The sequence below is a fragment of the Bos taurus genome, chromosome 20, assembly GCF_002263795.3.
Source record: "Bos taurus isolate L1 Dominette 01449 registration number 42190680 breed Hereford chromosome 20, ARS-UCD2.0, whole genome shotgun sequence".
In the NCBI taxonomy this organism is placed as follows: Eukaryota; Metazoa; Chordata; class Mammalia; order Artiodactyla; family Bovidae; genus Bos; species Bos taurus.
In genome coordinates this window covers 22,984,933-22,996,917 of record NC_037347.1, presented here as the reverse complement: position 1 = coordinate 22,996,917, position 11,985 = coordinate 22,984,933, and the positions used below count along the sequence as shown (strand labels likewise).

At 41.8% G+C, this 11,985-nt stretch overlaps 1 protein-coding gene across 6 annotated transcripts in view; it reads right to left on the bottom strand.

The window, feature by feature from the left end:
• ANKRD55 (ankyrin repeat domain 55) overlaps window positions 1-10,869 on the bottom strand; it is a 110,348-nt gene extending 99,479 nt beyond the window's left edge. Inside the window, exons 1-2 of one of the 6 annotated variants that reach the window (XM_059878745.1) lie at window positions 10,693-10,869; window positions 10,300-10,390 (exon numbers count right to left, since the gene is read on the bottom strand). In XM_059878745.1, coding sequence (XP_059734728.1) covers window positions 10,300-10,357 — 58 coding nt within the window. In that variant the 5' untranslated portion in view covers window positions 10,358-10,390; window positions 10,693-10,869. Of the gene's footprint in view, window positions 1-10,299; window positions 10,391-10,570; window positions 10,637-10,659 lie in introns of those variants that run through there. The other 5 variants (XM_024981313.2, XM_024981312.2, XM_024981315.2 and 2 more) reach the window with 5 other exon arrangements.
• Window positions 10,870-11,985: the final 1,116 nt, after the last annotated feature.

Sequence of the window (11,985 nt, the reverse complement as noted above, 5' to 3'; positions counted from 1 at the left end):
AATTAGAGAACAGAGAAATGATCTCAGGGTCACCCAGGATCAAAGCTTAAGATGTCAAGGTTAAAATAATTATTTTTCCTCTTTATCAACTGCTGTCTGTGACCTTGATTATAGGATGAGGGTTTACTGAACTATGTCTTGGAGAAATGTTAACCTGTTTTGCACAGAATCAACATATTGAGTAGGAAAATGATAAAGAACCTGATTTCAAAAGTTTCTGTGATGCAAGCCAAGCCCTGACCTTGCAAATTCCCAATTCTTATCACATGAGTTCCACAGCTCATATTCCAGGGTAATTCTCCCCTTTCAGCCTCCTCGTCCTAGGAGGCTGGTATCTTTCTTTGCTCTAAGGGCAGATTGCCATGGATCCACTCTTACCATGGAGGACGTCAACCTGTCACTAAGCTGAACTCACTGTGCAGAGCTCATTTCAAATGAAAGCCCAGCCCTGGGGAAACTTGAGCAAATTTAGCCACCATCACCTTTATTTTCCTTCGTACTAAGAGTCATGAAGGGGTTGATGGGGTGCGTTATAAGAATGCAGAGAGTATAACTTCATGGCAAGTAAGAGTGTGAAGAGGGCTTGAGGGTCAGAAACTAGAGTTAAAATCGCAACTTTGTTTTTGTCATATGTGGCCTTGGATAAATCATATAACCTCAGGTGGACTAGAAATTGAATCTCTCTCAAGGGCTGTGTTGAGGATCAAGCAAGATGATAGGCATGAAAGTTTCACACAGTATCTGGATGAATAAATGGGAGCTGCTTAATAAGCCAGAGTTATTGTTCTTCTTCTGATTATTGCTACTGGTTAATATTCTTGTCCTGATCTCTGTTTCCCTATAGAAGCTATTCTCCATACCCACATGGAAGATGAATTGCTAGGGTCCATACTGGCAGCTGAGAAGCTGGGAACAGGCTGGGGCCAAGAGAACCTCGGAAGAACAGAGCTCTGTGCTAGTTAAGAGAATACAACACTTTGTATACTGAATTCTTTTTTGTATTGTTGGAATATTTTGAAGAAGGTGACACTAGTTTTACATATAGAAAGAAACCTGAGTATTTAAAGAATTCCATAAGAACCAGCTGATATCTAACAGTGCAACACCAGTAACCTCAAATAACCTTCTAAAAGAATTTAAATCACCCATGTGGTGTTCTGTCTGCAGATGCATAATCTAATCTAGTTGTGAGGAAGTGTTGACAAACCCACAAGAAGGAACTTGGTATGAAGAAAGAGAGAGAGACTGTAAGTCAAAAATGTCAATGTCATAAAAGACAAAGTCTATAGCAGTATTCTAGACTGGATCTGGCACTGGGTTGGGGCTGGGAGGGGGGCATGCTGTAAAAGACATTATTGGATCAATAGACAAAATTGGAATGCAGGCAGATGAGACAAAAGAGCATACATTCATGTACACACACAAATTCTCATATTCATACATACATATAGAGAAAGAGGCAGAGAGAGAGTCAGAAACAGAGAGAGAAACACACAAAGACTGAGAGATGTAGAGACAGACAGAGAAAGAGCTAACAATAAAGTAAATGGGGTACGATGTTAATATTAGGTGAATCTGGTTAAAAGATATACAGTTTTCTTTCTACCATTCTTACAATGTTTAAGTTTAAAACTGTTTTCAAACAAAAGGTTAGAAAAGCATCAGAATGTTATTAAATATTACATGTGTATATTTTTAAATTCTGAGGCTACTTTTAGAAATGGAAATATTTCCCATGTAGACTGGAACATTTCTCTTCATTTCCTCCCCCAATGAACCCAATAAAATAAGAGTGGCCTCATCAACAAGCAAATGATATTTAAAGTTTTTACATAGAGAAAACAAACTTGAGGGCCCTTACTAAAAACACGAACCTGTGTATTAGGCTTGTGTGTACTTAGTCACTCAGTCGTGTCCGACTCTTTGAGACCCCAAGGATGTAGCCCACCAGGCTCCTCTGTCCATGGAGATTCTCCAGACAAGAATACTGGAGTGGGTTGCCATGCCCTTTCAGGGATATATTAGGCTGATAAGTATGGTTGGATGTGGTCTTTGTGCAAGACAGTAGAGAGCCCACACCCATTTTTTACACCAATCTTGGGTCTCAGTGTATCTAGACCCTTACCTTCTCACCTTATCCCATATTTGGGGATGACTGAAATGTTCATTATTCTATTATTTTTGTAATAAAACTAGTTACAACTTTGGTGGATTTTCCTTCAGTTTCCTTTAAAATATCCTTGCATCCAAATGGTTACCTCAGCGGGAAAATCCACGAAATCAGTTGCTCAACACAGCTGTAACTAATGAAATGTGAAGTTAATGAACAGAGATGATGAAGATTTTGAATAATATAATGAATGTTAATGAATAGTAGGAAAAGCTCAGTGTGGTGACCCAGCTGACTTCCAGACAAGGGGCTAAGTTGAGGGTTTGCCTTCTGAAGCTGATCTAGCCAAGCTGTGGGACACCATATCAGGGTTGATTCAGGAGATCTGGCTCACCAGGGGGGCCTTTATTCCCTCTGCATACCAGTCCCAGATTCTCCTTCTTGCGATGCATACTCAGGCCAGAGGCCCTATTCTGGAGGACACTGCGGCTGTCCTGTGGTAGAGAATGCTGACAATGACAACACACCCCTCACTCACTGAATCACTGTCGGTTTCCTGGCTCGCTAAGGCTGTGAATAGTAATTGTTTGGATAAGATCAGTCAGGGGCTTCCCTCCAGCTGGGATTCCTTGGTGGCTCAGCTGGTAAAGAATCTGCCTGCAGTGTGGGAGACCTGGGTTTTATCCCTGGGTTGGGAAGATCCTCTGGAGAAGGGAATGGCTACCCACTCCAGTATTCTGGCCTGGAGAATTCCATGGACTGTATAGTTCATGGGGTCGCAAAGAGTCAGACATGACTGAGCAACTTTCACTTTCCCTCTAGCTCGGTCCAGCAAAGGAGCCAGGAGTGAACTGATGTATCACATCATTTCCCAGGAGCTGGTGGGTGGGAAAGAGGCTCCTGCGTACTGCAGAGAGACCGCACAAAGGAGGCAGAGGAGGGAGAGGGGCAGGCCTCCTGTTAATACGTTTGCCTGGATTAGGTCTTGAATGGGCAAGAAGATTGGAAAAAGGATTCTTCTTCCATCTCTTCTTCCTTAGGCTCCTCTTTCTTGACCAAGAGAGGGAGAAGGTTGAGTATTTTCCCAAAGATGACAGATAATCTCCTTTTAAAACTCTGGAATGGTCATTTGCCATCAAATCTTCCTTTGTCTGGACCATCAATCTGAAAATCTATCACAAAATTCAGCTCACTGTTCCCAGTTTCATCTCGTTCAAGGTCTGTGATGAGCCCAAACTGTCCCCTCTCTCTCCAGTCTCCTCTGACTGCCTTTTCTCTACTCCCTCCCCAAGTCCCTGGGAAAATTTGCTTATTCTTCCTTTGGAGGCATCTGATTGTCACAGCAGAATTTTAACTTTTGCTTTTCCAGCAAAGCGCATTATCTAGGCACTCTAAGTTCATTTTGTTTAGAGTTCCCATTTTGGATGAAAAGTTGGAAATTAAAACCAGACATCTGTACGTGGGAGCATAAAATTCCACAAAACAATGGGATAATAGCTTGCTTGTAAAAACATAGGCTTCATTCATTTTCATTTTTGTTAATGTCTTATGTCTTCCTTAAAATATATGGTTGATAAAGGAAGAGTACTGCAGTAGAAAGAAGATGGGTTTTGAAGTATGCAGGTTTAGGTTTGGATCTCAATTTTGCCACTTTATCTCATACTCTTTCCACCCCATCTCCCAAATGCCAAACTTCCTTCTAGCTTAAATAGGAGTGGATTTTACCAAAAACCCAGCGAGGAGGCTGCATACATCTGAGAAGGAACTTGAAATCTGACCTCTTTTCATGCCATAAAGCAGGCTGATTGGGGGCCCTAAAGGTATCTCCATGTCTCAGTCCCTGGGACCAGTGAATATTATTACCTCAGAAGGCAAAAGGGGGGCTATGACCTCACATGTTGAAAGCCTGAGTTCAGGATCTTGAGAGTAGATATTTATCCTGGCATATCTGGGTGGGCCCTAAATGCAATCACATGTGTTGTTATAAGAACCAGGCAGAGAGAGCTCTGAGACACACACACAGAGGAAAAGGCCACGTGAAGACCAGAGGCAGAAGTGATAAGTAACGTGGCTGCATCACTTCAGCCACACTGTGATGAAGCCATCACTGTGGCTGCAGTGATGAAGCCACAAACAGTTAGAAGCTGGAAGGGGCAGGGAAGGATTCTTCCCTGGAGACTCCAGAAGGAGCACACCGCCTGCTGACATCTTGTCACACTTCTGGCCTCCAGGACTGGGAGAGATTACATGCCAGTTGTTTGGAGCCACCCAATTTGTGGTAATTTGTTACAGCAGCCCTAGAACATGGACACTCTGCACTAATCTGGGCTGCAGGGCTGAGCTCCTCCCCACATTCTCTCAGCAACCCTACCAGAGAGAAACCTGTGAGGGTGGGGCACTGCCCCGACAGGCCCCTGTGAACACCGTGCTCAGACATTTCTCATAGAGCCAGGAAGGGCTGGGCTGGGCTGGGCTGGGCTGTGCTGGGTGAGGCCCTTGGGAGCACCCTTCTCAATTTGATTTTCTCTCGGAGCCCTGGGTTCCTCCTCATGCAAACGTCTTCAGTTACTTAACTGAAGTCTCAGCTTCAGTAGGAGCCTCTGCGTTCTGTAGTAAATGATTTACTACAGGTCCTTCCTGCATGTGGGCTCTGAGAGGGAAGACAGCTGGGAGCATGTGGGACCAGAGAGATGTTGCCATGGTGAGAGCAAGAAGCACAAAGCCAGAGTGGAGAGCTGTGAAGACCCAGGCTTCCTCCTCACAGCTTCACAGAGAAAGCCAGAGATGTGGCCTGAACCCCCTTGGTCAGACAGATAACACAATCTTTGAGCTTCTCAGTTACCCTGTGAATGTAGAACACTACCCACATTTTACAGACCAGAAGATCATCAGTGTGTCCAAGTTCACGCAACTGGGATGAGGATTGAGACTGGACTAGAGCAAATATCCATCTGTTCCCAAGACCCTGGCATAGGGTTGTCTTATTTACCTCTACCAACGAGAAAAATAGAAAAATGCAGTTGGACGGACTCCAAATCTACCTGATTTTGATTTGAGCTCTGAAGGTCATTGTGCATGTGTGCATGCTAAGTCGCTCCAGTCATGTTCAACTCTTTGTGACCCTATGGACTGTAACCTGCCCGGCTCCTTTGTCCATGGGATTCTCCAGGCAGGAATACTGAAGTAGGTTGCCATTTCCTTCTCCAGGGGATCTTCCCCAGTGAGGGATCAAACCCAGGTCTCTTACGTCTCCTGCACTGGCGGTCAGGTTCTTTACCACGAGAGCCAACTGGAAAGCCCAAAGGTCATTATGCATTAGTATATTCCAGGTGCTCATTGCTGACCATTCGCTGGGCAACCATAGGCCAAAGCTACCCGAGCCCAACCCCCACCTCAAAGTAGCTATTAAGACCAGAGATTGCCTGGAAAAGAAACCTTGTAGTCTGTTGTCTGGATAGTGAACACCTGGGTCTCAGTCCCCTCTGTTACTAATTGTTCAGGTGCTCAGTTGTGTCCTGGAGAAGCCAATGGAAACCCACTCCAGTATTCTTGCCTGGAGAATTCCATGGACAAAGGAGCCTGGAGGGTGACAGTCCATGGGGTCGCAAAGAGTTGGACATGACTGAGTGACTATCACTCACTCACTTAGTCATGTCCAACTCTTTGCAACCCTATAGACTGTCGCCTGCCAGGCTCCTCTATCCATGGGACTCTCCAGGCAAGAATACTGGAGTGGGTTGCCATTTTCTCCTCCGGGGATCTTCCTGACCCAGGGATTGACCTGTGTCTCCTGCATCTCCAACACACAGAGGGAATCTTTACGATTGATCCACCGGGCAAGCCCCCTATTACTACTTAGCTGTGTGCCATTCTCATAAGCGGGCCCACATTTTAACCTCTCTGTGCTTCACTTTTCCCATCTGAGAAGTTAGGAGGATAGATGGAATGAGTGCTTCTCCATATTTTTTGTACATTAGAACTTCCTGGGGGGCTTTGTCAGGCCATGTCCCTCACCAGTTAAACTGGAATATCCAGTGATGGGATCCAGGCATAAGCATTTTCAAAAACTGGCTAGGTGATTTTTATATGTGACCAAGTTTTTTTTTTTTTTTCAATGTTACATTTCATTTAGATAGATCAAGCTGGTTTTAGAAAAGGCAGAGGAACCAGAGATCAAATTGCCAACATCTGCTGGATCATAGAAAAAGCAAGAGAGTTCCAGAAAAACATCTATTTCTGCTTTCTTGACTATGCCAAAGCCTTTGACTCTGTGGATCACAATAAACTGTGGGAAATTCTGAAAGAGATGGGAATACCAGACCACCTGATCTGCCTCTTGAGAAATTTGTATGCAGGTCAGGAAGCAACAGTTCCAACTGGACATGGAACAACAGACTGGTTCCAAATAGGAAAAGGAGTTCGTCAAGGCTGTATATTGTCACCCTGTTTATTTAACTTATATGCAGAGTACATCATGAGAAACGCTGGGCTGGAAGAAACACAAACTGGAATCAAGATTGCCGGGAGAAATATCAATAACCGCAGATATGCAGATGACACCACCCTTATGGCAGAAAGTGAAGAGGAACTCAAAAGCCTCTTGATGAGAGTGAAAGTGGAGAGTGAAAAAGTTGGCTTGAAGCTCAACATTCAGAAAACGAAGATCATGGCATCTGGTCCCACCACTTCATGGGAAATAGATGGGGTAACAGTGGAAACAGTGTCAGACTATTTTTCTGGGCTCCAAAATCACTGCAGATGGTGCCTGCAGCCATGAAATTAAAAGACGCTTACTCCTTGGAAGGAAAGTTATGACCAACCTAGATAGCATATTCAAAAGCAGAGACATTACTTTGCCAACAAAGGTCCATCTAGTCAAGGCTATGGTTTTTCCTGTGGTCATGTATGGATGTGAGAGTTGGACTGTGAAGAAGGCTGAGCGCCAAAGAATTGATGCTTTTGAACTGTGGTGTTGGAGAAGACTCTTGAGAGTCCCTTGGACTACAAGGAGATCCAACCAGTCCATTCTGAAGGAGATCAGCCCTGGGATTTCTTTGGAAGGAATGATGCTAAAGCTGAAACTCCAGTACTTTGGCCACCTCATGCGAAGAATTGACTCATTGGAAAAGACTCTGATGCTGGGAGGGATTGGGGGCAGGAGGAGAAGGGGACGACAGAGGATGAGATGGCTGGATGGCATCACTGACTCCATGGACGTGAGTCTCAGTGAACTCTGGGAGTTGGTGATGGACAGAGAGGCCTAGCGTGATGCGATTCATGTGGTCGCAAAGAGTCAGACACGACTGAGTGACTGATCTGATCTGATAATCTCATTGTGATGAGAAAAGAAAGTCAGGTCTTTAATAATCATAATAAAAAATAATAAAAAAGCTTACAAACAGCAATGCACTATTTCCTCCCCAGCTCCTTGCCCCGTTGATGGTTAACAGCTGAAAGAAGATGCAATGACTCAAAATCAAAAATAAAAACAAAATAAAAAATCAAGCCAACCCCAGGAACAACCCACACTGTCAATGAGTTTCCATACGTAATTCAAACAAACAGTCAAATGTCAACCACTTGTGGAGAACACCATGGATTTCCTTGGTTTTTAATATGTTTTTCTTTTGAAGATAAAATAAAACAGGACAAAAAGTTATACATAAATGCCAGTTCCATAAAGGCACTGCTGTTGCAGCAGTCTTACACGACTTCTAAGATCTTTCCAGATGTAATGTCTTTTGTCCATATCTGCATGTAAAGCCAGTGGCCACTAGCGTTTTGATTCCCCAGATATCAGGAATTCCAGGAAAATCCTCTACTAAAGCACCAACCACACTCAGCTTTTCAAGAGAAAATCATTTCACCCTGGTTTTACCCAACAATATAATATTTAGAATCTATGCAATTGTCTAAATCTGTTATGACCTTTCATGTTTTTAACATGATAACAGAATTATATGATAACAGGATATATATTTTTATAACAGGATATATATTTTTAACATGATAACAGGATTAACATGATAACAGAACTATTCAGCTATCATTCAGTTAACTGTAATTCTGCGGGTTGCTGTAAATGGTACCCTGGAGTTCTAAAAAAAAATAAAAAATTAATGTAATCTAGTCAACTGGTCTTAACTAAATCCTCATTTGTCCTGAAGACTGCTAAATTTGAGCCAGAGTTAGAGAGGTGAGTTCAGGGTTTAATAATTATAAATATTAATAACAAAAACAGCCACAATTTGAAAGTACTTAATGCACATCACCTGGAGAAGGAAATGGCACCCTACTTCAGTACTCTTGCCTGGAAAATCCCATGGACGGAGGAGCCTGGTGGGCTACACTACATGGGGTTGCAAAGAGTCAGACATGAATGAGCAACTTCAATTTTTTCCTAATGTACATCAGGCAAAGTGACAGATGCTTTTTATATGTTATTTTAGATTCTCACAACAACCTTGCTAGGTAAGCATCATTTCTTCTATTTTACTGCTGAGGCAATTAAGGCCCAGAGAGGTCAGGTAACTTGCTAAGGTCACACAGTAAGAAGTAGTTCTACAATTCCAACCTATTCTGCCCGTGCTCTTTCCACCATACCACAACACCTCTGGAGAGAAATGATTGAGAAATAAAGATGGAAGTCCCAGGGAAAGAGTTAGCTTACAAGGGGGAGAATCAGGTCTACGGTGGGGAAATAGTCACGAGTTGCTCACATGAAAGGTGCTATAAGAAAATAAATATTATAAATTAACATTTTAGCTGTGTTCTGGGCTCAGACTTGTTAGGAGCCACAATACTGGAATAGATGAATTCATTATGAAGGGTTAGTTCTTCATACTCAGTTCTAGCTCCCTCAAATTAGTCTTAATAAATAAACCTATTGTGTTCCTGTTTGGATTACGTAATTCAATAATGCCATTTTTTAGCCAGTTTGAGGTCTTTGGATTTCAGCGTATTTTCACTCTTGCTGATTGCCATCAGTAGTACAAAGAAAGGGAAAGGCTGCAGTGGGCACAGCTGTAACAATCACTTTGTCTACAGTGCTCATATCCAAATTCTGTGTGAATCGGCACATTCTGAAGATACACACAAGCATATGCATAAGGTAATTACTCAGAAATCTAAATGTAAATCTGTAACTTGACAAAGCACTGAACTAAAATAATTCACCCATGAAACCAGATGTAGCTTGAAGAATAGGTAGTAAATACACTATGGCCTAGAGCAGGAAAAGGGGGGAAAAAAGAATTTTCTTAATGAGTCTTTCATGGACCACCATTTTCACTGTATAGCCAAAACAATTAAATAATCAAAGGATCTTAGCATTCTGAGGAATACTCAGATGTTATTGCAAGTGGTTTAGGTATCAGATATTTTTAAAAAATCTTCTAAAAATATTTATTACACTTAGAGAATGGAAATTTCCTGTACTTACAGAGAGAAGGTGCATGATTACACATAGGTGTGTGTGTATATATATATATACATATATATATATATACATACACACACACACACACAAACTTCATATGCAGAATGTACATGCATAAACTGTATGGCTGAATACATGTTTTTTTTTTATAAGAATAGGTGAATTTCACAGTAATTTTTTTCCTGTGGAAAATTACCTCCACATTGGAAATTGGGAATCAGAAAAATATATCCTTTCACTGCAAATAATAACATAGTGATAAGTCATTACACAACCTCAGAGGAGATAATGTATCAGCAGCAAGATAAATTTGGGCAACATCTATTCCTGGAGGGAATTAAGAGATATTTACAAAACTACAGCAATGCGATATTGGGTTAGTAGATTGAAATATATATATGATTTTTTCTTTTATGTTACTTATTAAATGTATGTATTTTTAAAGATCTGAACAAAAAGCTAATGAGAATAAAGATGGTACCATCTGAAATAACTGGTGCTCTTGAAACCCAATTTTTAAAATTTGTAGGTAGGAGCACTTTAACAAGACTAACAGACCATAAGCTTGTTTTTCCCTTGCAAATGCTGATCAAATGAGAAGTGAACATTTAGAACAGGTTTGTTTCCTATGTGAAATCCTCTTTCCACATCTCACACACACACACACACACACTCTCCCTGTAAACTGCAAATCCCTACATTGAACTAAAGATGCAAAGAACCAAAGGATGAGTTAAAGCAGCGTTTTTACCTTTTTGTTGATCAAACACAGATGGAGTACTGAAATCCATGGTTGCCTGTCTCATCATCTACCATCAGAATGGCAAAAAGGATCCAGGTCTCTAGAGAGGAAAACACACCGTCTCACACGTTACAGTCAACACAACAGTCAGATACAGCAGCCCCTGCCAAGCCCTCTGTTTGAGAATTCAGTGTGCATTAGAGCTGCAGGTCGTTGTCAAGGCAAACAATGAAAATAGGTAAATGTTATTCCTCTAATACCTGACAGGAAAAAGACTTACTTATGGTCTCACTCATCAGCTATCCCCGTGTGTAAGTTATTAAACACTCTCCAGCCCCCAACAAAGAGAGAGAGAAAAAAAGCTCAAACCCTGAAAAATGGTGTTCATGGAGGGCCACCTGCCTTGGATCTGGGCCAGGAAAATACTGGAGGTCACGGAGATTCAGCAGCTGGTGTGTTGCTTTAAACCAAAAGAAATCTCAATGGGTGAGTGAGGATTCACAGGGCCAAACAGAGCATGTGCAGAGCTGCCAATGCAGTCTGGATTCGGCTGTGTTCTTGGGGGAGTGAGAACTGCATTTGGGTCATGTGAGCAGAGTGCCATCTCAATGGAATAGCACGTAAATATTGTAGCAGGAGGCTGCTGCCCATGTGCTGTATGGAGTCGTTACAGGCTTTCCCCACTCATCTCTAGTCTCCCTTCAATTCTGTTCTCCAAATGACAGGGAGGATGGGGGAAGGAAGCGGCGTTTGAAAGGTTGCATTTCAGGGCTCAGATATCCATAACGATAAAATTAAAACAGTGTGCAATCGCAAGGGTGTTTAGAGCAGTATTATACGTGGTGGGGAAAAAAGCCTCAAAATCACCTGAATGTGTATCAATTGAGGAGCAGCTTGAATAAATGGTAGCAAATTCATACTCTAGATTTAAAACTCTGAAGTAAATCTATGTGAATTTATTTGGTAGGATGATTCTATTAACAAATGGAAAAAGTTATATATTTCATTTGTTTACATTTTTATTAAACCAGAAACCACCTACTGTATATATAAATATGTTCATGTATGTTCATAGGAACAGAGGAAGGTGTATGAAGATATACTGTTAACATTGGTTCCCTCAGGGGCTTCCCTGGTAGCTTAGCTGGTAAAGAATCCACCTGCAATGTAGGAGACCCTGGTTCAATTCCTGGGTCAGGAAGATCCCCTGGAGAAGGGATAGGCTACCCACTGCAGTATTCTTGGGCTTCCCTGGTGGCTCAGCTGGTAAAGAATCCACCTGCAATGTGGGAGACCTGGGTTTGATCCCTGGGTTGGGAAGATCTCCTGCAGAAGGCAACAGATATTCACTCCAGTATTCTGGCCTGGAGAATTCCATGGACTATATAGTCCATAGGGTCACAAAGAGTCAGACACGAGTGAGTGAATTTCACTTTCAGGGGATTGCAATTGCAGTAGGAGATTTCTAACTTGTTCTTCTTCTACATCTGTATATTTAGGCTTATCATAATAAGCCTATTATTTTATATTTGTTATTAAAAATCTGATATAATAAATTCAAAACAAACAAAGCTCTACATTCAAGACAATCAGATATTTGGAGAAGTCCAACAGTCACATAGAAGATACTCTCGTAAATGCTGTTGATAATGATAATAATTTAAAAATTTTAATTAGTGTGTGACTATAAAAATA